Below are 21,405 nucleotides of genomic sequence, written 5' to 3' on the forward strand. Positions count from 1 at the left end.
GAAGGTGGAGGACACAATGCTATTTCCATCTCAGGCTATCAGCGGAAGAAAGGTTGGCAATGAAGAGTTCAACTCTCCAAAGATGGAGTGTGAGAGAGAGAGAAAGATAGAGAGAAGAGCTTGGGAGGAAGGGAAGGGGATAGAAATAAAAGGGAATGTGGGAGACAAAGATGGAGTGTGTGTGTTTGCATGAGAGAGGGAAGAGGCAAGACGCGAGAGAGACAGTGATAAGTTGACATGGGGGAAGTGAGATGTGACAAGTCGAGAGAAAGAGATGCTCAATCAGTGCTGTCGGCTTTCTGGCAGTCAGACACAGGCGTTGGAGACTGCGGGCAGCGCTATTGACGACAGGCTGCCTCGCTAATGACAACTAGGGCGTCCATGTTTTTCAGCAGTGCTGACGATAAAATCAATGGACTCATTTGTGTACACCGCAAGAATATATTTCACATTTCACGGTTCTTATTGAATACGCCCATGTTGAAGAGAGGATGGAAAATCATGTTAAAAAGTGTAAATATATAATAATTTGAATATGCAGCATGGAAAATGGCTGTTTTTCATCTGTTTTTTTTTTTTTGCCATCAATCTGTTGAACACATGCTTCTTGTCAAGACAAATAAAACAACAGCCGGAAGTTCTGTATTTTTTTTTTTATTTCTCCAGGAGGGGACAAAAATAGAGAATTTAAGCAAAACACCTCAGTTGTGATTGAGACCTCCGCTGATTACCAGTGTTGTTGTTTTTGTGCTTGCAGCCGTGGACACCACCAAGGACCCGTGCCAGAATGTGAAGTGCAGCCGCCATAAGGTGTGCGTCGCTCAGGGCTACCAGCGGGCCATGTGCATCAATCGCAAGAAAATGGAGCAGAGGTAGGTTGAGCCCTAAAGTCAGAGGGAGGGATCTCACATTAATTCAGATTGATGATTTTCAAAATAAAATATTACAGTGCTATACGTTCAGTGGTATTTTATGTCAACATTAAACTTCAAACTTAGGTCTTTAGTTGCTCATAAGATTCAAATCTTTATGGCTATTATTTATCTTTATACATGACTACACTTGAAATCATAATTCAGAAGAAAGAGATAGCTTAATGGGTAACACCTACTGTCAAGGGTACATTCTTGATTAATTAATTGATTAATGCCTAATACATGACTCATCATGCTCTCATCTAAGCCACGATGTATCATGAACTCCTGTGGCTCAGTTTTAATTAATAATGAAGCTACTATTACTTAGTTTCATTACTTTAAACTACACGGATCATCAGTTTGTGACCTCATGCATGTATTTAGGACAGACTTAATTGAACACGTCATTAAATCAGATGTTAACCGATGAAAGTGGACAAAGTCTTCTCAGCTCCGTGGATGTGATAATCCTCAACGCCAGATCCTTATGTTTGTGCAAAACTTACAGCATGAAACCGGCTGATTAGGTTCATAAGCTACAGTATACTGTGTTTTCCTGTGTGACCCAATTAATCTATGGATTTGTTCTTGGTTCACGCATTCATAACAGTGTATTTAAAATCTGACCAATCCTGAACAACCCAGGCTTAAGTTGTGTCCATGTCATACCGTATGGATAGTAAATAGCTGAGAGGGTAAAAACATAAATATCAGCCTTCTAGTTGAAATATGGGGAAAATTAGACCGCTAAGATATTTCCCATTTGACAAAAAAACTGCAAGTGTCAAACTTTTTCCAAATCACCACCCTAGTTTAGGTAAATAACAACTGCTATAAACACAAATTCAACTGATGCAGCTAATAACAGCATAATGACCCACTCAATTTTTTTTAATCTCATCTAACATGTTAACAAACAAGAAAAAACTACCAAATTTGCACAGAACAAAGCAGCCGTATAAGTTCTTCACTGTTCTTTCTGCGCTAATGTCTGTGAGATGAATAAATAATTATGACACTGTGGAGGCTATATTTAATTGTAGTCTTCTGTTATTAATGCTTCTTTTGTGATAAACTAGGGAGCACTGGTCATCTGGTGGGGCCAAATCCACAAACAAATTCTATGATGAGAACCGTTCTTTCTTGAGCTTCTGCTTGTGATACTCTAAATGTGCCATTTAAGTTGTGGGTAGTTTTTCTTAGCAAAAAAGTTCTAAATCCACTGGAGACTATTCTGCTCAGCACCAAAGAGCAGACGGACACAGTTAGTGATCAGCGGATAAAAAGCCTGATAGTTCCTCCAGAAGCGAATGTGACAGGGTCTGGTATGTAATAACTCTTCAGTGGCAGTGCCTGTTATTATGTATGACGTTTTAAATCAGTTCTGGAGCCCATGTTTATTTTAACAGTTGGTTAATTTATTTTGTCAAGTCTACCTATTTATGACGTGCAAAAACACACAAAAGGAAACTAAAGAAGCAAGGTAGTGTCAATCTTATTGTCCGTCACTAAGCAACAGTGTTCTTGCATCACAAACCACTTGAGTGTGAAGTACACTGTGTGCCCGACTCCCAGAAATTGTACATTACTGAACTTCCCATGTTAATAAGAGGGCAGCTTTAGAGGAGGTGACAGCAAAAGCAAATCGAAAATACTTTAACATTGTGGTCATTTAATACAATGTAATGCTCCCCCCTTCACACCGACCCTTTAGTTTTCAGTGTAAAGCTCACTGAAAACCATTTATCTAGTACTTCACCCATTTATTCTACTTTGACTGGAAAGCAAATGAGCAGGGTTGCAGTCTGAAAAGAACTAATGAAGTGAATTATTACCACCTTCAACGTCTATCTGCTGCAACAGGCGTTTATCTTTTTCAATAAAGTGCTTCATTTACAGAGTCACTCCAGAGATGAGAGAGACTGTGTCGAATAATGGGTAATAAGCACGAACGCAACCACGCTAAACCATCCCGGCATCATTAAGTAGCAGCCTCAGAATTCGTACCGCAAAGCGCTGTGCTCACTGAACATGAAGTCAATCACAGTGTGAGAGGAGAGAAAGCAGGTGGGGATTTATGAAACAGTGCTTTCAAATATTAACAGGCAAATGGAAACAATTCTGGTTTTTATTTACCAGAGATAGAAGGTATCAGCCTCTGGGGTTTCTGTTTCCATCCTAGGATCCCAGGATCCCCATAGTATCATGTTACATTTGTTTTGCTGATTATTTTGTCCAAAGCAGCTGAAAAACAATAAGTGTAATCAAACTTTAGCAAGATGTCACCAGAATATTGCATTGTATGTTCAGTGCTACAGTGCAATTTCTCTGTTAGTTTTTTAAAGAAATGAGACACAAGTGTTGTGTCACAGTGTCAGTTTCTTAGACAGGCAGTGACTCAGCTGTCCTAGTGTTGTGTCTGCATTTCATTTGACCACTGTGGAAGACAGACAGGCATTATCTGATACTCTGGAAAATCTGCAGACCCCTCCGTCAACAGTTTTTTCTGAAAATACTCCCCCCATAAGAAATAGTCACCAAGAAAACTGTTGACAGTGTGTAGCAGAATCAATGTCTCTGGAAAGGGATACTTTTGAGCTTTTGGCCACACTGTCGACATTGATGTTGTTCTGCAACAGATGTAGAGGAGGAAATGTTGGTCAGTCGGTCCAAGACTTTGACTTTAATATCTCAACAACCATTGGATTGATTACCACACAATGTTGAACAAGATTCATTAGCATTTAGCAACACTGTGAGCTCCTAGCCTGTCTGTAGACTCTAGTTTTCTTGGTAAATGTAATGTTTCAGTGCTGTGAGGAACAGAAACAAAATCCCATTCACCTCTGTTGCATAGGTCAGACCTGACATTTAAACCTTTTCCCTTTTTCTGTAATGATCAGAGTCAAACAGTCAGAGCCGGTGGAGACTCATGAAAACGGCTGCAAGCCTTGTCCTGTTACTGCTTCCTCACCTGTATGCGGCTCTGATGGACACAACTACGCCTCTGAGGTAAGCGAAGATATTCTGCACCAGCATCTCACTCTAAAAGCACTCTACCTTTTTTTTTTTTTTTTTGCTTTATTACTGGATTCTTCTTACCATAAAAACCTTGAAAAGAAATTGAAAGCGCCCGTGTCATCGTTTTAAATAATGAGAGGAGTCCAGTCAAGAGCTGTTTCCTGCCGCGCTGACATATACGTGGATGCAGCAGGGCAGCACAGTTCATCACTGCTCGCGGGAGGACAAGCGCGCCGGCTCAACGTGGCTGTATGATTAATGACCGACGGCGTTATAGCGGCATCACTGTACACCGACCGCTGCCAGGACTCTTTATTGATTTATGTATAGTTTTTAATTTTGACCTTGCATGAGAAGGCTGGCGGAAAATGACAGCTCATTCTTGCTGCCTTTTTCTCAAAGTGCAGTGTCTCATCTGAATGAGCAATCTCTTTTTTTCCTGCGGTCACCTCCATAAATATTTTAACTGTCTCTTTCTCCTCACAGTGTAAGCTGGAGCAGCAGGGCTGCCTCACCAGCAAAGAGCTGAGCATCATGTGTGCTGGTTTCTGCCCCTGCACCACAGCCTCCGTTACCCTCTCAAATACTGACACAAAGCGTGGCAAGTGGCCTTTTCTCATTACCTTCTTCTATCCGTCTTCATTTTGGGATTCACACCTCCCTTTCTGCACGGCTGTCATCCCTTTCATGAGTCAAGGTTTAAAAAAAACCAAAGATGTGATGCACCACAAACAGCTTGTTGTCCGTAGGAGAGGACCAATCAACCACAGTGTTCCACATTTAGGATCAATACTCACCAATTTCAGAGATTACTGTTAGCGAAATATCCCCCATGAGGTTTAACTGCTCTTTCAATCCTGTAGTGATTAATTATTTAGAGTGTACACTATCTATCATTGCAGCCAAACAGCATTGATTGTCCAAGCTTGTAAAAATGCCAATTGATCAAAAGGATGAAATATTACTCCTGTGTTTCATCTAGTGCTTAGCCTGAGACTTAAAAGTGGATTCCTATTGGATAACAGCAAAACCAGGCCTTTTTTTCTTTGAGGGGCAGATCACATACTGGTGAATGACAGCATGAGTGAAACCTCTGCCTTTGATTCTGTTCACTGTAAATCAGCAAAAGCAATAGGAAGCCTGTCTTTTGGGAAGGTGAGTCAGATTGCTGTTAAGTGTCTGCCAAGGTTTTAAATTCTGGGATTCCCTTTTTTTTTGCTCCCTCAGAGAGCTGCACTGGCCAGGACCTGGCAGACTTGGGAGACCGCCTGAGAGACTGGTTCCAACTCCTTCATGGAAACGCGAAGCAGAATAACTCTGGCAAGCTCAGAGCTGGCACCGCTTCAGGTTAGAAACTCACAAAGCAGATGTACTCTCAAACTTACAACTCAATTGTCTGTGCAAAGAAATATAGTCGAAACATAAAAGAAACTGAAGTGCAAGGCTAATTCTTTTTCTGACAGTGCTGGACAAGAGCCTCGTAGCCAGCTGCAAGGACTCCATCGGCTGGATGTTTTCGAGGCTGGACACCAACAGTGACCTGTATCTGGACCAGGCTGAGCTGGCTGCTATTAACCTGGACAAGTACGAGGTCTGCATCCGACCTTTCTTCAACTCCTGTGACAGCTACAAGGATGGGAAGGTCTCTACAGCAGAGTGGTGCCTCTGCTTCTGGAGAGAAAGTGAGTGAAGGGATCCCCACCAGACAGCAGCTTCTATTTTGGGTCCAATCTCTAAATGGGTGAAATAATATCAAGGTTACATCACAGGGGAATAGAGGCTATGTAATGACGTCACTTTGTTCCACCTCTGAGCGGCAGAACAATCCTGCTATGGCTGCTATGGAAGGAAGTAAACAAATGAGTATCTTTAAAAACTAATCATCAAACTATCTTTATTTGAAATGTGATTTCAAATTATTATTAAAAACACAAACTGCCATTTTTACATTTCTAATTGTGTGCAGCTGAAACGAGTAGAAACATCATGTTAATTTGTGACTTTTAGAAGTGCTGGTATATTTTGAGGAAATAGCTAGACTAGCTTTTTCTCCCTACTTCTAATGTTATTCTTAGCTAATCGCCTCCAATTTGTGAATAAGCTTTCTTTCCAAAAATGACAATATTCTACCATGTCTGAAAGCCTAGAGGCTTTTATTTCAGGATTGCAGGATTTTTTCAGCCTAATCAACATCTTCAAAAGCACATTCTGGTTGTCTGTTTCTTCTGTTTAACCTTCAGGCAGACTGTACAAACCAATGCTTGAATTCTCCATCCTTTCTATTTTCCACCACAGCTTATCCAGGTCTGACAATATTCCAAGACATGACAATCAGTCCCTCCCACCCTCCTGCTGAGAACAATCTCAACCTGTTTTATCTGAATCATCTGACATTTTGCAGGAATCACTTTCTGGCAAATAGAAAGTCCTTCTGACAGTCCCTACCTGATTCAGGGTTCCTCTTTTGCTAAAAAGACTTCTCCATCAGCTTGACTGCTTCCTCCTCCACTTCTTTTCACTAGTGGTTTCCTTGGTTGCACCAATGACTTTCTGGTCAAAACACAAAGCTCTCGTTCCAACACAAACAGTCACAGATCCATCATTGATCTTTGGCCTCAACTTTTCTGGTACCTGGTTCATTTGTGAACAAAGCTGGAACACGGTGCTCCCCATGGAGCTCGTGATTATCACAGAAATCTAATAACAAAGCATCATTCTGTTCAGATCAGGCAGGCTGTTCACTTCAATCAACCCCTCCTGGTTTTTGTGGCCTTGATCCTGTGGGTGTTGAGGTTCCACAGAAAGACTCAGTTTAACATGCAGTCACATTGTTGCAATTGCAGTGCATTCATAAAGTATTCAGACCTCCACATTTTCTTATGTTGCAAAGAAAAAAATTGAAATATCACTTTGACATCTTTGAGATTTGTTCGACACCTTGATTGGAGTCTACCTGCGTTAAATTCAACTGATTGGACACGATTTGGAAAGGCACACACCTGTTTATATACGGTCTTACAACGGAGCAGACAATCGGAGCAAAAACAAAACCAGTCAGAATAATAAACGTCAATGTGGGTGTGAATACTTTCTGAATAAACTGTATCTCATTCTTTGGAGAAGAAGCTCTAAATCTATTTGTGCGGCATCAACTTTTATCTATTTACCATTTTTTTTATATATGAATGCATGAACTGCAGATGGTATATGGTGATATTGGTTGCATGCCCTCTATACTAGAACTTAGTGAGCTTTTATGAGGTCATATAATATCCCCACATCGCATGTGTTAAAATAATAATCAGACCAGAGCTTAAAACCATTATTCAATTATTCAAGAGCATTTGACAAAGAACTTAAATTGTGAACAAACTGTAGTTCTCTTTTTCGAGGACTAAAAGCTGAAAGCAGATTACCCAAGAAATGTCAGTCAGAATCATAATATTAATCTAAAAACCACTAGTGTGCTTGAGTAATAATTTCACTTTCACCATGTTCCTGACATTTTATGTTTAGTTCATGTCATAAAATGTAATATGATCAGGTGTCTCTATGGATGTTACCTTTGCTCTCAGTGCTATCTCAGCTGTGCTCATTTTCAACACCTGCACCATTTGACCTTTACTAAACAAATACAGGATATTTCTGGCACTAACCTCATTTGCACACCGATCGCTCCATTGATCAGGCATTTAACCTGCATGCAATAGATTACACCGACTCCATAAGTGGTAATTACCGGTGGTATTTATAAACCATTTAGTGATGATGGTTTTATTTTAATGATTTGAAACAGGGTGTCAGAATCCATGTACAGAAATGATTACAAACTGTTATTTTAATTTGATTATGCTTTGTGAATTCGTCTTGCGAAAAAACAATAGAAATGCTGTGAAAATCTACAAATACTGGTAAAGGTTTATTGCCTTGGAGGTCAATACAAAGTGTCTTTTTCTTCTTTATTTCTATTTCTATCTATTCTAGAGCTTCAGCTCATTTCCTCGTCATTCTCAGGCTACACCCATATGTTCTTTCACCTCGACAATCGATCAGGCTCTAAGGGAATGAAAGATAAGACTTCTTAAACAAATCAATACGGGCACAAAAAAAAATTGTATAGTGTAATTATGAAGAGCATTGATTGAGATAAAGTTCTGGGGATAGCAGTTTAAGGTATCTATCGTCTGTCATCACTTTTTCTTGTTTGATTCTCACAGAGCCGCCGTGCCTCGCTGAGCTGGAGAGGATCCAAGTGCAGGAGGCGGCCAAGAAGAAGCCCGGTAAATTCATCATTATACATAACAGTACTGTGACGTTCAAGATATATTTGATTGACGATTTGTATGACTTAACTTGTGTAGGAAGACCTTTTGGACAGGAAAAAAATACCACTGACTCACTTCAGATCCTTTCAAAGTCACACAACACCATGTGGTTTAGCCATGGAGTGCACCATCTAGCTGGCGTGTGCCCTCGCACTCATTCCATGTCTCTGGGTGCATTTATGTAATAAGACCCAAAGGAGCTGGAGGAGGCTCATTTGAGAGATCACAAGCTCACACCTCCGGTTTGGTCCTAATCAGACTGGGGGTGGATTAGAGAGCAGCGCTGGCTTTAGGAAAAAGAAAGGATGTACCGCCTGTTTTGGCTCCCTGAGAAACCCAATGCTACAGTTTCTGCTGCTTTTTACTCATCAGTTCCAAACCCAGAGAAATTTTCTTCCATCCCTGAGGCCCTCTTGTCTCGTTGTCTCGTTGCTTGTGTTTTTTTTTCGCGGTAGTGGAGGGCGGGGCTCGTTGCTTGTTAGAGAACCTCTCTTTGGGTTTGACAAGATTCTCCTGAGGGAGGCTGAAACAGTGGAGCTCTGTCACCGAGACTGTCACTACATTTTTACATGCCACTCTCGCAGCATAACGAAACACTACGCCAACATACTGTATGAAATCACCAGCATATGCATGCTTGTGTAAAACAAACAGTGAGGCTTCCACTGTCTTCGTGGTATTCTCTGCCAAAAATCTGCCTCTCCATTCTGACTGATGGTCTTATCACAGGTTCACTAAGGCGTGCTGGCATTCTCGTTTTATGCTGCGCTCATCTCAGGCGTCAGTATGAGGCTGCTATGTGTGTTAAGGGTATAAATATTTAACAAGGCACGTGTGTATGTGTGTGTGTGTGTGTGTGCAGGGATGTACATTCCCAGCTGCGATGAGGACGGCTACTACAGGAAGGTTCAGTGTGACCAGAGCCGAGGGGAGTGCTGGTGCGTCGACCAGCATGGAGGAGAGATGATGGGCACCAGAATCCACGGCAACCCTGACTGTGGTAAGAGAGGGGGGGCAGTAGGCAAACAGATATTTTCAGACTATACACAGCCAAAAGGTCTTCTATCTGAAGTGGTATTTTCTCAAAATATGAAAATATTTGCCAGTGCAGAAAGATTTTAACTTGCTTGCTCTTTTTTTTTTTTAAGTCAAGGTTTATTACTTTCTAAAATATTGTGCGCTGACCTGCGTTATTCATTCTCATTTGATACAGACAAGCACCTTTAGAAATTCTCAAAAAAGTTAATTTCTAAAGGCAACAGATTTTAATCTTTTGACTGCATTTAGAATTGTTTTCACTTGTTTAAAGAGCATTTCTTAGGTTTTTAGGACTCAAATAGGAGGAGAAATAACATTTGCACCCGTACAGTGTGTGAAATTTGATTGCATCTCGTGCTGAGGTTGCAGATTGCAACCAACTGAAAACCCCTACGCTCACTCCTCCCTTTCCAAGACTCTGGTAACGTGACCCGCCAAGTGCAAAACAGTGGTAACGCCGTTCACCTCACTCAAAGGCCCTTCTTCCATCATAATAACGCTACTTTAGGAGTTACAGAAGCCAGGCGGCAGCTGGCGGTACCACGGTCTTGCACTCTGTGGCTCACGTTACGCAGTTTCACAAACCTGTCGGAGAACTATGGTGGCCTTCAGGTGATGTAAAAACATGAAAGGCTCTCGCTGGGGCCAGTGTTTGTCCATCCTGGGCTTCTGTAGCAAAATGGTGCTTACTCCGTCAAGATGACATGCTCCATATATAGATATGGGTGGCTCATGACAAGAAACACAATGATTTATGAATACTATATATTCCATTTATCATAATAGATCCCCTGAAATTCTACGCAATGGCCCTTTTAATGCAAAAATCCCCATATATCCATCCTTTTCCAGATGAAGTAGCGGGATATTCTGGAGATTTTGGGAGTGGAGTGGGATGGGAGGATGAAGAGGAGAAGGAGGCAGAGGACACCGGAGAGGAGGCGGAGGAGGAGGAAGAGGAGGAGGGCGAGGCAGACGATGGAGGATACATCTGGTAGAGTTGTCTGACCCCACGCGGAGAGCCGAGTCACAGCCGCTAGCCTGAAAACCTACAGGGAAGGCTCTCTCTCTCTCTCTTCAAAGCAAAAGATTTTGGGATCGGACCTGGGAGGCATGGAGCTGTGTTTCATTCTGGTGCCGGGCGGGTCAAGGGATGAGACAGATGACCAGTTTTTGTCTTAGATATGTGTAATGCTTCATTCTCTTGTCTCTGTTTTTTTTTTGAGCAACAGAGCTTTTTGTTTTGCCGTCCTGAAAAAGCAGGACCCACTGACTACTGCACCATAGGTAGCTAAAGTCCATCAGAGTTCCTATCTTGTCCAACCGCCATCTATGCATATAGAGATTACCAGTCATTTTTGTATTGTGTGAACAACTGCTTGAGTATTAGAGTCGCCGTCGCACTGAACTGACTAGGGATCAGAATTTAAAGGAAAAGTTAGACATTTTGTGAAACTGGCTTGTTTGCTGTCTTGCAAAGTTTTAAGAGAAACTCTATACCATTTTTGTGTCGAATATGAAGCTAGAGCAAAGAGACAGTTAGCTTAGCTTAGCATAAAGCTCAGAAACAGTGGGGGAACAGTTGTCTCTCTCAAAATATTAAAAAAATTCAGACCTACCAAAACCTTAAAAATCCACTAGTTAACCTCTTATATGTTGTTTGTTAAATCCCAAAACACAGAATAACGACATGTTGCTTTATTATTAAAACTATCCGGGAAGTCACTGCGCCAGGAAAAAAAATTGTCTGGCTCATAACCCGTTGTAAAAAAGCTTATTGTTTATACAGCTTTTGTACGAATTAAGCAAACAAAACTGCTTCCCTCCCTGGTTCAGTTGACAGATTGTTTCTGCTGCCCTCAAGTGGCCAAAAAAAGCAGGTATTGCCGCTTTGAGCTAAGCTAACCTTCTCTTGGTTGTAGCTTTATATTAACCTTACAGACAAAAGTAGTATACATTTTCTCCTCCATCTCAAAATAGATAGTAAATAAGCTTATTTCCCATCATTTCTATCTAACTATACAGTTAAAGCATTTCAGTGCAAAGTGGTTATATATGTCCAATCTGATTCTGTATATAAATCCAATGCAAATTATCTGTGAAGCGTGCTTAGAGGATTTCAGGTTGCCACAGGTTTAATCTACTTTTCTGATAAAGGTGCACCAGAGCTCATAGCAGTTTATAAATCTTACTTATGAATTAAGTGGATACACACAACTATAAAGGACCTACATTTCCAGTTGGATTACTTTTATTGAAAACCTGTAGAATGTACTATAACGGGCCAAACTGCAGTAGAAACCACTAGTCGCTGTCCTCTGCTAACTGTGAAATCATGTCAAAGAATGTGCCACAACTATGTTTTATTTTGAGTTTGCAACTTGAAAAAACTGTATTTTGTGTTTATGAAGAAAAAAAAATGTGTGCATTACTTGAAGTTATGTGTGTATACTTGAATTCACATTGTATTTTTTTTTCTATGAGAATATTGTTGCCATGTTGTCATTCATGCTATTGGTAGGCCAGACATTTGGTTGTTTTTAGTATTGCATGTTAGTAAATAAGAATGTACTTCTAGGCTGAGCACTTTACTAATAAAGGCACTGGAGCCAAACTGTTGGTGACGTCATTCTTTTCCAACTATTAGCAGAGAAAAATGAAAAATGAACTTGACTACTGTGCCACCAAGTCTCTCACCATCTGCCTCTGTATTTAAGGATGAGTATTTTTTCAATGATCCTGCAAGATCATTAAAGAAGAGAACTCTGAGCTGAGGTGCCTGTTGGGAAATTAAATGAATTGCTTAAGATTAAGGCAGGTTGATTGACCTTGCTGCAGGAAGGTGCACAGGAGAGAATATGTATCACCGACTTACCTCAGCAGATCCATATTTTCAAATTCAGCTGGTGTGCTTACAAAAAACGATTTTGAGCTGACTCTATTTTTTTGTATCACTACAGCTTACCTTGCATGGAGTATTGAGCTTATCAAACCCAAGCTGGGTGTGTAAATATGAATATTTCGAAGCACTTAAGGACTTTCTCGTGACCTTTGGGTCCTCCACCTGGTGTGTAAAGCACCAATTACTGAAGTTTATCACAGATAAGGCCCAGTTACAGCGTGATTATGTTTAACAAAGCATTAAATGAAGACAATTTCACAATCTAAAATCATGAGGCCTGCAGTAGAATAAAAATAAGTTGTAAGAATACAGTCTGTGGCTGTACGCTGCAAAGTCTCTGACAAGAAGATGGGGATATTTGCTTGAAATATTCTGCCACCTCATGCTAGAAGAACAAATTACAGCACAGCAGTTGCAAAATGACATAAATGACCACAATGTGAAGGACAACACTGCAAAGAATGGATCAGTTTACCCAATTGCAATTTGCAATCCTACAGTCACAAACTAAAAGACCTGGTTTAGAATTCTTAAATTAAAAGAACAAAAGATGTTTTCTGCAGTTAAATCTTAAAAATCATCAACTCAAACGCTGACAGGCAGCCGGTGAATGGCAGCAGGGAATGGGATAATGAGTCACTTCTCATGCAGGGTGTTAAAAGCCTGGAAGCAGCACTCTGCGATAGCTGCAGTTTGCTGATATTACAATAGAGCGAATCACAACAATTAAGCCTGGAGATAAAAGCATTAGAGAATTTCTCCACATCTGAGAATGAAAGGAAAATCTTAGTGATGTGCCAAAGCATTTGCTCATAATTGGCATGCCCAAAATGAATAGTGTATCTCTGCAACTACAAGGTATATTTTAATAATCTATTACGCTTACATTTTTTCAGAGATGCAAACATACATCTATATGTTACTGGGTCAGGGTGAATGAATATAGAAGCATAAATGAAAGCCGTCATTTCCATCTAACAAAATTGTACACTTTTAGTTTGAATGTCCCCTCAGAATGATGCAGCCACAGCCTAAAACCTCTAAAAAACATATTACAACCTCCTTGTGTACAGATTGATGCTAATAAAGTGAAGCAGAGCCATTTGGGTTCCATCTGTGCCATTTGGAGTTTTCTCAGGTAACTATAAAACTGATTTATTTAACATGTCGCTATAGCTATTTCTTTGTTTTTTGGCTTTGTTTTGAAAACTCGAAAGATCAGACCAATATTCATGTTCCCATTCAAAGAAAACCATAATGTTGGCCCATTGAAGAGCTCGTTGAAGCTCGATGCCTTAGGAATGAGTGCAGTACCACGATCAAACCACTAAATGGAGACATAGACCTTATTTGCACATGGAAGGCTGTTCAATGCTGCTAATGCTCCTCTATGCCGTGCTAATGAACACAGACGGCTGGAATAAATCAGTGTTAATATGCACATGGACCCGATTATTATCACAGCAAGAGTAAGACATGATATGGTTATGGCTGTATAAAGTAATGTGCATTTTTTCCCCCTCGTCTTCTGGTTCAGTGACTAAAGTGAAAAGCTTCGGAAAAAAAACAGGTACTACTTAAGCAATTTAGACCAAATGCCCCTAAAACTAATAAACAAGATATCTAAACAAGGACTTGAAGAAGGTGACAAAAATAACATATGGCCAGTTGACTCCATAAAATAAGTTGGTTTTATTACAACATCATCACATGTAAGCATGTTGTCAATGAAGTTGAAACTATTTGCACAGATAATCGCTGAAAATATTATTTCAAGTTAATCAGCTATAAATAACTCTAGTGCTTTATTAGTGTCGGCTAATAGGCAGTAACTGTACAAACATTTACATCTGTATTATACATCATTTACAGGAGTTCGGCGACTGGTACTGAACAATGTTCAAAGGGTTTGTTTACATGTGTTCCGTTTCTCAGTAAACACTCAATATCCCCTGTATAAAATCTGTTTCATATGTATGTTTTCTTTTATCTCAGTCACGAACATCCCTGCATATTTTAATGGGCGGAAATTTCCAAAGGTTACTCTGTAAACATGGGACGCAGGAAAACGATCATATGTTTTGGTTCACTATGATCTATTTCCAGCGTCTCATAATGAGGATACGCATTTCCACAGGTCATTGTAAAAATGTATGCATGTTTACATGCACAGACTCAAACATCCAGAATAAGCATTGCATATTAATTTACAGGTCAGCATGTTAACATTTGCAAGTGCACTCTCATATCTTTTCAAATAGTCAAAAAGTGCATTGCCTGCAGCACTTCAACCCTGTTTCACAGCCTACATGCTGATTACATGCACATTGATGGCTCAGGTTATAGATTACATTAGAATAACTAACAAAAAATAAATGTGATTAATGATTAATTCAATCAACAGGCTCAGAACTACATATATTCTGTCTTACTCTCACATACAGAGGAGTAAGATTGTCACTGCTACAGTACAGTTAGTCATCCTACTTTATTGCTTCCCGACATTTTAAGGGCAATTAGTTATTACAGTCTTCGTGATATAATAAAGCAAGGGCAGCCATTGGACGTCGTGAAAGTTCGCTATGAACATTTTATCCTTGAGTTCTTTACTGAACACACCAAAGTAAAAGATAATGAAGACGTATTTCAACTAACACGCTGCAAATTAGCTGCCTTCAACGCAACTGTAAAATCACTTTGGGTCAACATACATAAGAAAAAGAATGTGCAAAAATAAACAAGCCAATTCCATCGAGAGACACAAAGTGGGAAGCAAATTATTTACAGCACACTCATCAGTGAGCTGTTTAGTCGGACTCAGTTTACTCATCATCTTTGCCTTTATTTGTGGAACGTGCCTTCTCTTCTCCTTGTTAGTTTTCTAAAAGGGGATTTGATGTTATTTGGCTCAGGGCTCAGCCTGGAAGATATCTTTTGTTGAAGTCCGATCTCTCTCTTTGCTAATCCTAAAGTGATTAGCATACATCTTTGGCTATATGCTTTGAAGGCAGTGGCTGCGTATCATTAGATTAAACCAACTCATTTTAATCTTCAGTATTTAGTTATATATTTTAAAATGACACCAGACGTGCATTGAACTACCCAACACAATCACCACAGAGTTCCTAAATTTCTTCACTTGCTTTCTAATGAGTTTCAACTAGAACAGTTGGTCTATTCCATATTAAATAATGCAACACTGATTTATACGTACCTACATTCTTGCATAATGCATGTCTGCCTGTGTATAGTAATTAGGTATTACGTAACCTAATTAACATGCCGTGGAGTTAGACAACTCACATTAATAACACAGGTAAGACAGTTCACCATGAACCACTCTAAAAGTTTGCATAGAAACCTTTAAATCCTGAATAAAAGTATTAAAAAGAATATGCTCTTAATACGCTCTTGTAGTTTCAAATTTGGGCTGGCTGACACTGGCAAAGAGACAGAGTCTTTGTCATGCTCTCAAGAAAATCCCTTCTGGTTAAGCTCCAGTCCCATGTCAGTCGATGTACTGTGATAACCATCTGAAACCTTCCCCATAGCCTTGTCTTTTCAACACGCTGCACATGAAAATCTCGAGCGGACGGGTGTTCAGCTCCTTCAAAGAGACATTTCCCTGTCGATAAGAAACAAGAGATGAATGAGGATATCGCTCATTTGGCACCAGGACATGTATTCAGGCACAGATGGAGAAATCATGATAATTCTGTGAATTTAGAGGCAGGGTCTACGACATGCCTACCTTTCCGGTAACTTGACCATCAAGAGCAAAAGCTCCTCTCAGCCCTCCTTCACTGACGGCCTCGGGTCGGTCAATTTTATTACCCAACACCAACACGGGTACATTGACTATGGTCTCGTCTCCAAGGAGAGCCTAGAAAAACAACAGCAGCACAATCATCATCAATCTACAGCTAACAGTCGGTAGTGCTCGGTGGAAACAGCTCGTCACTGAGATGTTTAATCTTACATCGAGCTCAGTCTTAGATTCCGAGAGTCTGTCGTGATCTGCACAGTCCACAAGAAAGACGACTCCATTCACAGCCGGCAGGTAGTTCTTCCACACTCTTCTGGCTGTCCGTGGAGAGAAAACAGTTAGTAAATAATGTGTCCCTGCAGCATTTCAATATGACAGTGAATGTCATTCTCAGGTTGTAATGCAGGAGTTTTAACTGCTGGAATTCAACAGTTTTCTTTCTATTGTCTATTTGTAAAATCACAAACTTTCACACAACTTTCATTGTATTATGGTGGTTCACGTGTCTAAATGAATACGTTTTGGTTAATAGACACACACACAGAATGCACTTAACAGATGAATCAAAGCTGTATTTTTTTTAATAACAGGATTTTGATTTGATTCTAAAGTCAAATATGAGTACACCGTCTCACTCCGAGATTAAGTAAACATTATTTATTTATTCATATTATATTAATCTAATTGGGCACTACATTTTCGGCACTTCCTGCCTTTCATTTTCCATTCAAATGGTATCAATGTTGTAGACTCAGTGGTTCCTACTAAGAATTTGAAACCCTGTTACATGTCAGGGGCAACAGAGACACCATGTGGCAGCCTTGAGAACTGTGATCGGTCAATTTGGTTCTGTTTTCTCCATCATGTTTCTGATATCAGTAAAGGTTACTGATGGTGAAGGCAACTTGGAGCAAGTTCACAAGACTGAGTAATCTAATGCTTTTTTACAGACAATTGACAGCAACTGTAATACTTATTCCACTTTCAGTCTTTTCCTCCCTGCAAATGTTGTGCTTTCATCACAAAATTCATGAAAGCATTTAAATACAACTACTTCTTCTGTGGGTGGAAAAGACAGCCTTATAATGTACAACACATCCATGTAGTTTTGAGTTGGCACTATGACAATCTGCAGCTCTACAGACAACTATTTCTATTCGCAAAAGTAGAAAAAAGATCTCACCTTGTACATGTCCCCCCAGATCAAATGTAGTAAATGTCATCCCACCAATGGAGAGCTCTTCAGAAGCTTTGAGGAGAAAAACAAAATAAATACCTTATGACTAGTGAGTTTTGGCCTGCACCGAACAAAGCTGGAAATCTTAGTAAAACTCATGTCAACCTAGACAGGCACACTACACTATCATCTCAATCTCTCCTTACTTGGATGCAGTGTCGGCACATGTTGGCCAAGTCGGTCATCTTTTAACATGTGTAGGAGCGTCGTTTTACCCGCATTGTCCAGGCCCAGGAAAACCAGCTTCCCAGACTTTTTGTACAGACCTGGGAGATATATTTCACAAGTGTATCAGAAATGACCGACAAATTCTGTTGGTTAAATCCAGGTCCTGGTTAGTCCCTGAGGAGGAACATGACCTATACGATAACATTCACTCAAGCATTGAGGACCTCTCCGGCTAGACTACATTTCAGAACAAAATTGCTCTTTGGTCTGTTTCACATACGTATGCATTAGTTTATGACAAAAAAAATTTTTTTTAATCAGCCCTTCCTGCACCACATACATTTCAATACTATCAACGTGTCAATAATCTAACAGCAAAAAGTATCATTCCTCAAAATAAGGTACAGTTGACGAAGTAATGGTGGTATTGTTATCTCTCTTATAAATCCTGGCAAAACTGCACACATCACTTACCTAAGAACTGTAAAACACTGCTAAACCCCCTGTAGATCCAGTCGAATAAAAAGGACATCTTGACGTTCTTTGACTGAAACAAGAAGAAGGTCAAATTACAAATCACATAATACTGAAGTTACCAGAATAAATAAAAAGCTTGTCTTGATATTGCATATAATTTGCTCCTGCTTATACTGTATGTAAGATAAAGATAAAGATAAGATAAAGAGATTTATATTGTCATTGTAGTGATACAACAAAATTTCATTTGGTAGCCCTCAGCCAGCCAGCAGCAGCGAACAACACACACTAATAAAGGATTATCTTATCTTATCTTATCTACACAATAACAACAATATACAACAACAATATACAACACAATAACAATATACAACACAATAACAACAACAACAATATACAACACAATAACAACAACAATATACAACACAATAACAACAATAAACAACACAATAACAACAACAATATACAACACAATAACAACAATATACAACACGATAACAACAATATACAACACAATAACAACAATATACAACACAATAACAACAATATACAGATAAAAATACACAAAGGGAATGAAAACTTTACTATGTACAGCAGGTGAGTATTTAAAATGTAAAATATGTGCAAACACTGCAGTGTAAACATTGGTTTCGGCAGTAAAGTGGACAAAATATTACAATAAACACAAACTAAATGTGCCATTGAATTGGGTAGTTTATACAAGAACTGAGGTAGTGTTTACTTGCAGAACAATATACTTTTTTTTGCACATTAGGCATTTTGGGCAGGGTCATCTCAGGTGTAATTGACAGCATTAACACTGAGGTGAGTCTGGTTTCAGGGTGCTGGTGTCCCTGCTGCCTCACTGCCATGTCTGACTACAGTAGTTTAACCTCTGCTTCACCTGCTCAACACGTCTGACGTCATAAAGAAACAACTGCACCCACGTGTGAACCCCACAGAACGTTAGATGACGTTTCCTTAAGCTAGTTAGCATTAGCATGTTAGCTTAAGAGTCTGATCTCATGTGCGTTAGAAGCAGCGTTTAAGGACGGCGTGCAAACCCATTATGAACTTATGTCAACAGTGTTATATGTCATTATTGTCTTTAGGTAAAAAATAATCGTTGTCCAGCTTTAACGTTAGCGTAGCTTACTTACCCAGCAAGCCCAGCGCAGCGCTTACAGTGGTGTCGGTGGTCTCCTTGGAAACAGTCTATCCGAGTTCCGGTTCTTCTTCTTCTTCTTCGTGTTCTAGAATTCTACGTTTGGAACGCAGTGTGACGCGTTAGCGCCCCCACTGGACGTTTAGGTGAACAGGGGGTCAAACCCAAGGGTCAGCTGGTGTTTTTTTTTTTTTGGTTGGTGTTGTAAAGTGTAGCTTCAACATGGGTTTTTTTTGTATATGGAAAAAAAAACAGCAGGGACAAACAAGACAAATACATAAAAGGGCTTCATAGTAATTATCTAAATTATCTACATTACATTACATTACATTACTATTATTATTATATTCCTTTATTGATCCCCATGGGGGAAATTCAAGTGTTGCAGCAGCTCAACTACACAGACACAGACAATAAATACACATACTATACAACTACACAGACAATAAATACACATACTATACAACTACACAGACAATAAATACACATACTATACAACTACACAGACAATAAATACACATACTATACAACTACACAGACAATAAATACACATACTATACAACTACACAGACACAGACAATAAATACACATACTATACAACTACACAGACAATAAATACACATACTATACAACTACACAGACAATAAATACACATACTATACAACTACACAGACACAGACAATAAATACACATACTATACAACTACACAGACACAGACAATAAATACACATACTATACAACTACACAGACACAGACAATAAATACACATACTATACAACAGTCATTTAGCAGACGCTTTTATCCAAAGCGACTTACAGTCAGTAGTATATTACATATCATTCACACACTGACGACAGGCTACCATGCAAGGTGCCACCATCAGACTCTAACTAACATTCATGCAACATCCAGTCCACACCGATGGCAAGCCTTCGGGAGTAACTTGGGGTTAAGTGTCTTGCCCAAGACACATCGACTGCCGAAGCCGGGTATCGAACCACCGACCCTCTGATTGGAAAACTGAAGAACTACCTTGCTCTCCACTACGCCACATCCATAACAGCCATAACATGGCTCTAACATTCCACCTGATGAAGACCCTGGAGAGGCTGGTCCTTGTGCACTTCCGACCCCTGGTGATCTCATCTTTGGACCCACTTCAGTTCGCCTACCAACCTGGCATCGGGGTGGATGACGCTGTCCACCTACCAAAGAGCTGGTGGTGGAGAGCTGGTGGTGGACTTCCGCCGGGGTAAACACTGTCCTCCGGAACCAGTGAACATCCAGGGACAGGACATTGAGATTGTGAAATCTTATAAGTACCTGGGTGTTCACTTGAACAATAAACTGGACTGGACTAATCATACAAATGCACTGTATAAAAAGGGTCAGAGCAGACTGTATCTGCTGAGGAGACTGAGGTCCTTTGGAGTGCAGGGAGCACTCCTGAGGAACTTTTTCGACTCTGTGGTGGCATCAGCCATTTTTTATGCAGTGGTCTGCTGGAGCAGCAGCATCTCGACAGCTGACAGGAAGAGACTCAACAAACTTGTCAGGAAGGCCAGCAGTGTGCTGGGGTGTCCACTGGATACGGTGGAGGTGGTGGGAGACAGGAGGATGATGGCAAAGCTGTCATCCCTGATGAACAACACCTCCCACCCCATGCAGGACACCCTGGCAGCTCTGTGCAGCTCCTTCAGCCACCGGCTGCTTCACCCCCGGTGTGTGAAGGAGAGGTACCGCAGGTCCTTCCTTCCTGCTGCTGTCAGGCTGCACAATCAACTCTGCTTCCAGCAGACCACATGACACATGTGCAATTCAATACACTGTGCAATTATAGCTTTAATAGTTTTTCTGTCTGTAAATATAATATTTCAGTTATTGTTGATTTTCTACTGTTTTTTATTGCTTATTTATAATACTTGTTGTTTTTATTTCATTTTTATTTTTATCTTGTCTTTCTTTTACTATGTCTCTTGTGTGCACTTTACTCTACGCTGCTGTAAGCGTGCAAATGTCCCCGCTGCGGGACTAATAAAGGATTATCTTATCTTACACTTCACTGAGTTAAGCTCTGGAAACGCGTCTCTATATAGTCAAAGACGTGTTGCCATATTTGGATAAATTTATCTTCAGACACATGCAGTGTGTATTTATTCTTTTCTGATTTACTAAATTGAAGAACATCTCCGATCCAAGCGTCATGGAGAAAAGGATGACTTCCAACGAAGTAGCCTAAAATCAGTCAAGACTTTGGCTTGTCACCATGAAGTCAACCAGTTGGCCTCCCGGTGATGGAGGAATAGTATTAAGATCCCTTACTTAAGTAATAGTACTAATACCATGCTGTAAAAGTCAAGTTACTCCTGCATTGAAGTTATTTTTTATT

General features: G+C 40.0%; 2 protein-coding genes across 2 annotated transcripts; one reads left to right on the forward strand and one right to left on the reverse strand.

The window, feature by feature from the left end:
- Positions 1–442: 442 nt before the first annotated feature.
- Positions 443–11,881, forward strand: LOC129115408 (testican-2-like). The gene is made up of 9 exons (XM_054626928.1): positions 443–513; positions 758–872; positions 3,821–3,929; positions 4,425–4,539; positions 5,166–5,285; positions 5,402–5,620; positions 8,156–8,218; positions 9,126–9,263; positions 10,154–11,881. Exons 1-9 carry the CDS (start codon positions 492–494, stop codon positions 10,297–10,299), a joined length of 1,047 nt encoding a protein of 348 aa, XP_054482903.1. The 5' UTR covers positions 443–491; the 3' UTR covers positions 10,300–11,881.
- A 2,015-nt stretch (positions 11,882–13,896) lies between these two features.
- Positions 13,897–19,064, reverse strand: LOC129115407 (GTP-binding protein SAR1b-like). Its single transcript, XM_054626927.1, has 7 exons — positions 19,012–19,064; positions 17,849–17,921; positions 17,353–17,472; positions 17,153–17,218; positions 16,183–16,286; positions 15,955–16,086; positions 13,897–15,828 (listed from the first exon to the last, which is right to left on the reverse strand). The coding sequence occupies exons 2-7, from the start codon at positions 17,904–17,906 to the stop codon at positions 15,712–15,714; spliced, it is 597 nt and encodes a 198-aa protein (XP_054482902.1). The 5' UTR covers positions 17,907–17,921; positions 19,012–19,064; the 3' UTR covers positions 13,897–15,711.
- Between the last annotated feature and the right edge of the window lie 2,341 nt (positions 19,065–21,405).

This window comes from Anoplopoma fimbria, unplaced genomic scaffold, assembly GCF_027596085.1.
Source record: "Anoplopoma fimbria isolate UVic2021 breed Golden Eagle Sablefish unplaced genomic scaffold, Afim_UVic_2022 Un_contig_7466_pilon_pilon:::fragment_2:::debris, whole genome shotgun sequence".
In the NCBI taxonomy this organism is placed as follows: Eukaryota; Metazoa; Chordata; class Actinopteri; order Perciformes; family Anoplopomatidae; genus Anoplopoma; species Anoplopoma fimbria.

Excerpts from the sequence above, each read along its gene's own strand:
- LOC129115408 (XM_054626928.1), top strand. The coding sequence starts at position 492 with ATGGAAAATCATGTTAAAAAGT. Across the intron at positions 5,621-8,155 it reads CCTCTGCTTCTGGAGAGAAA|AGCCGCCGTGCCTCGCTGAG; the intron begins GTGAGTGAAGGG and ends TGATTCTCACAG. Across the intron at positions 9,264-10,153 it reads CCACGGCAACCCTGACTGTG|ATGAAGTAGCGGGATATTCT; the intron begins GTAAGAGAGGGG and ends ATCCTTTTCCAG.
- LOC129115407 (XM_054626927.1), bottom strand. The coding sequence starts at position 17,906 with ATGTCCTTTTTATTCGACTGGATCTACAGGGGGTTTAGCAGTGTTTTA. Across the intron at positions 17,219-17,352 it reads TGTGCCGACACTGCATCCAA|CTTCTGAAGAGCTCTCCATT; the intron begins GTAAGGAGAGAT and ends TTCTCCTCAAAG. Across the intron at positions 16,087-16,182 it reads AATCTAAGACTGAGCTCGAT|GCTCTCCTTGGAGACGAGAC; the intron begins GTAAGATTAAAC and ends TTGTTTTTCTAG.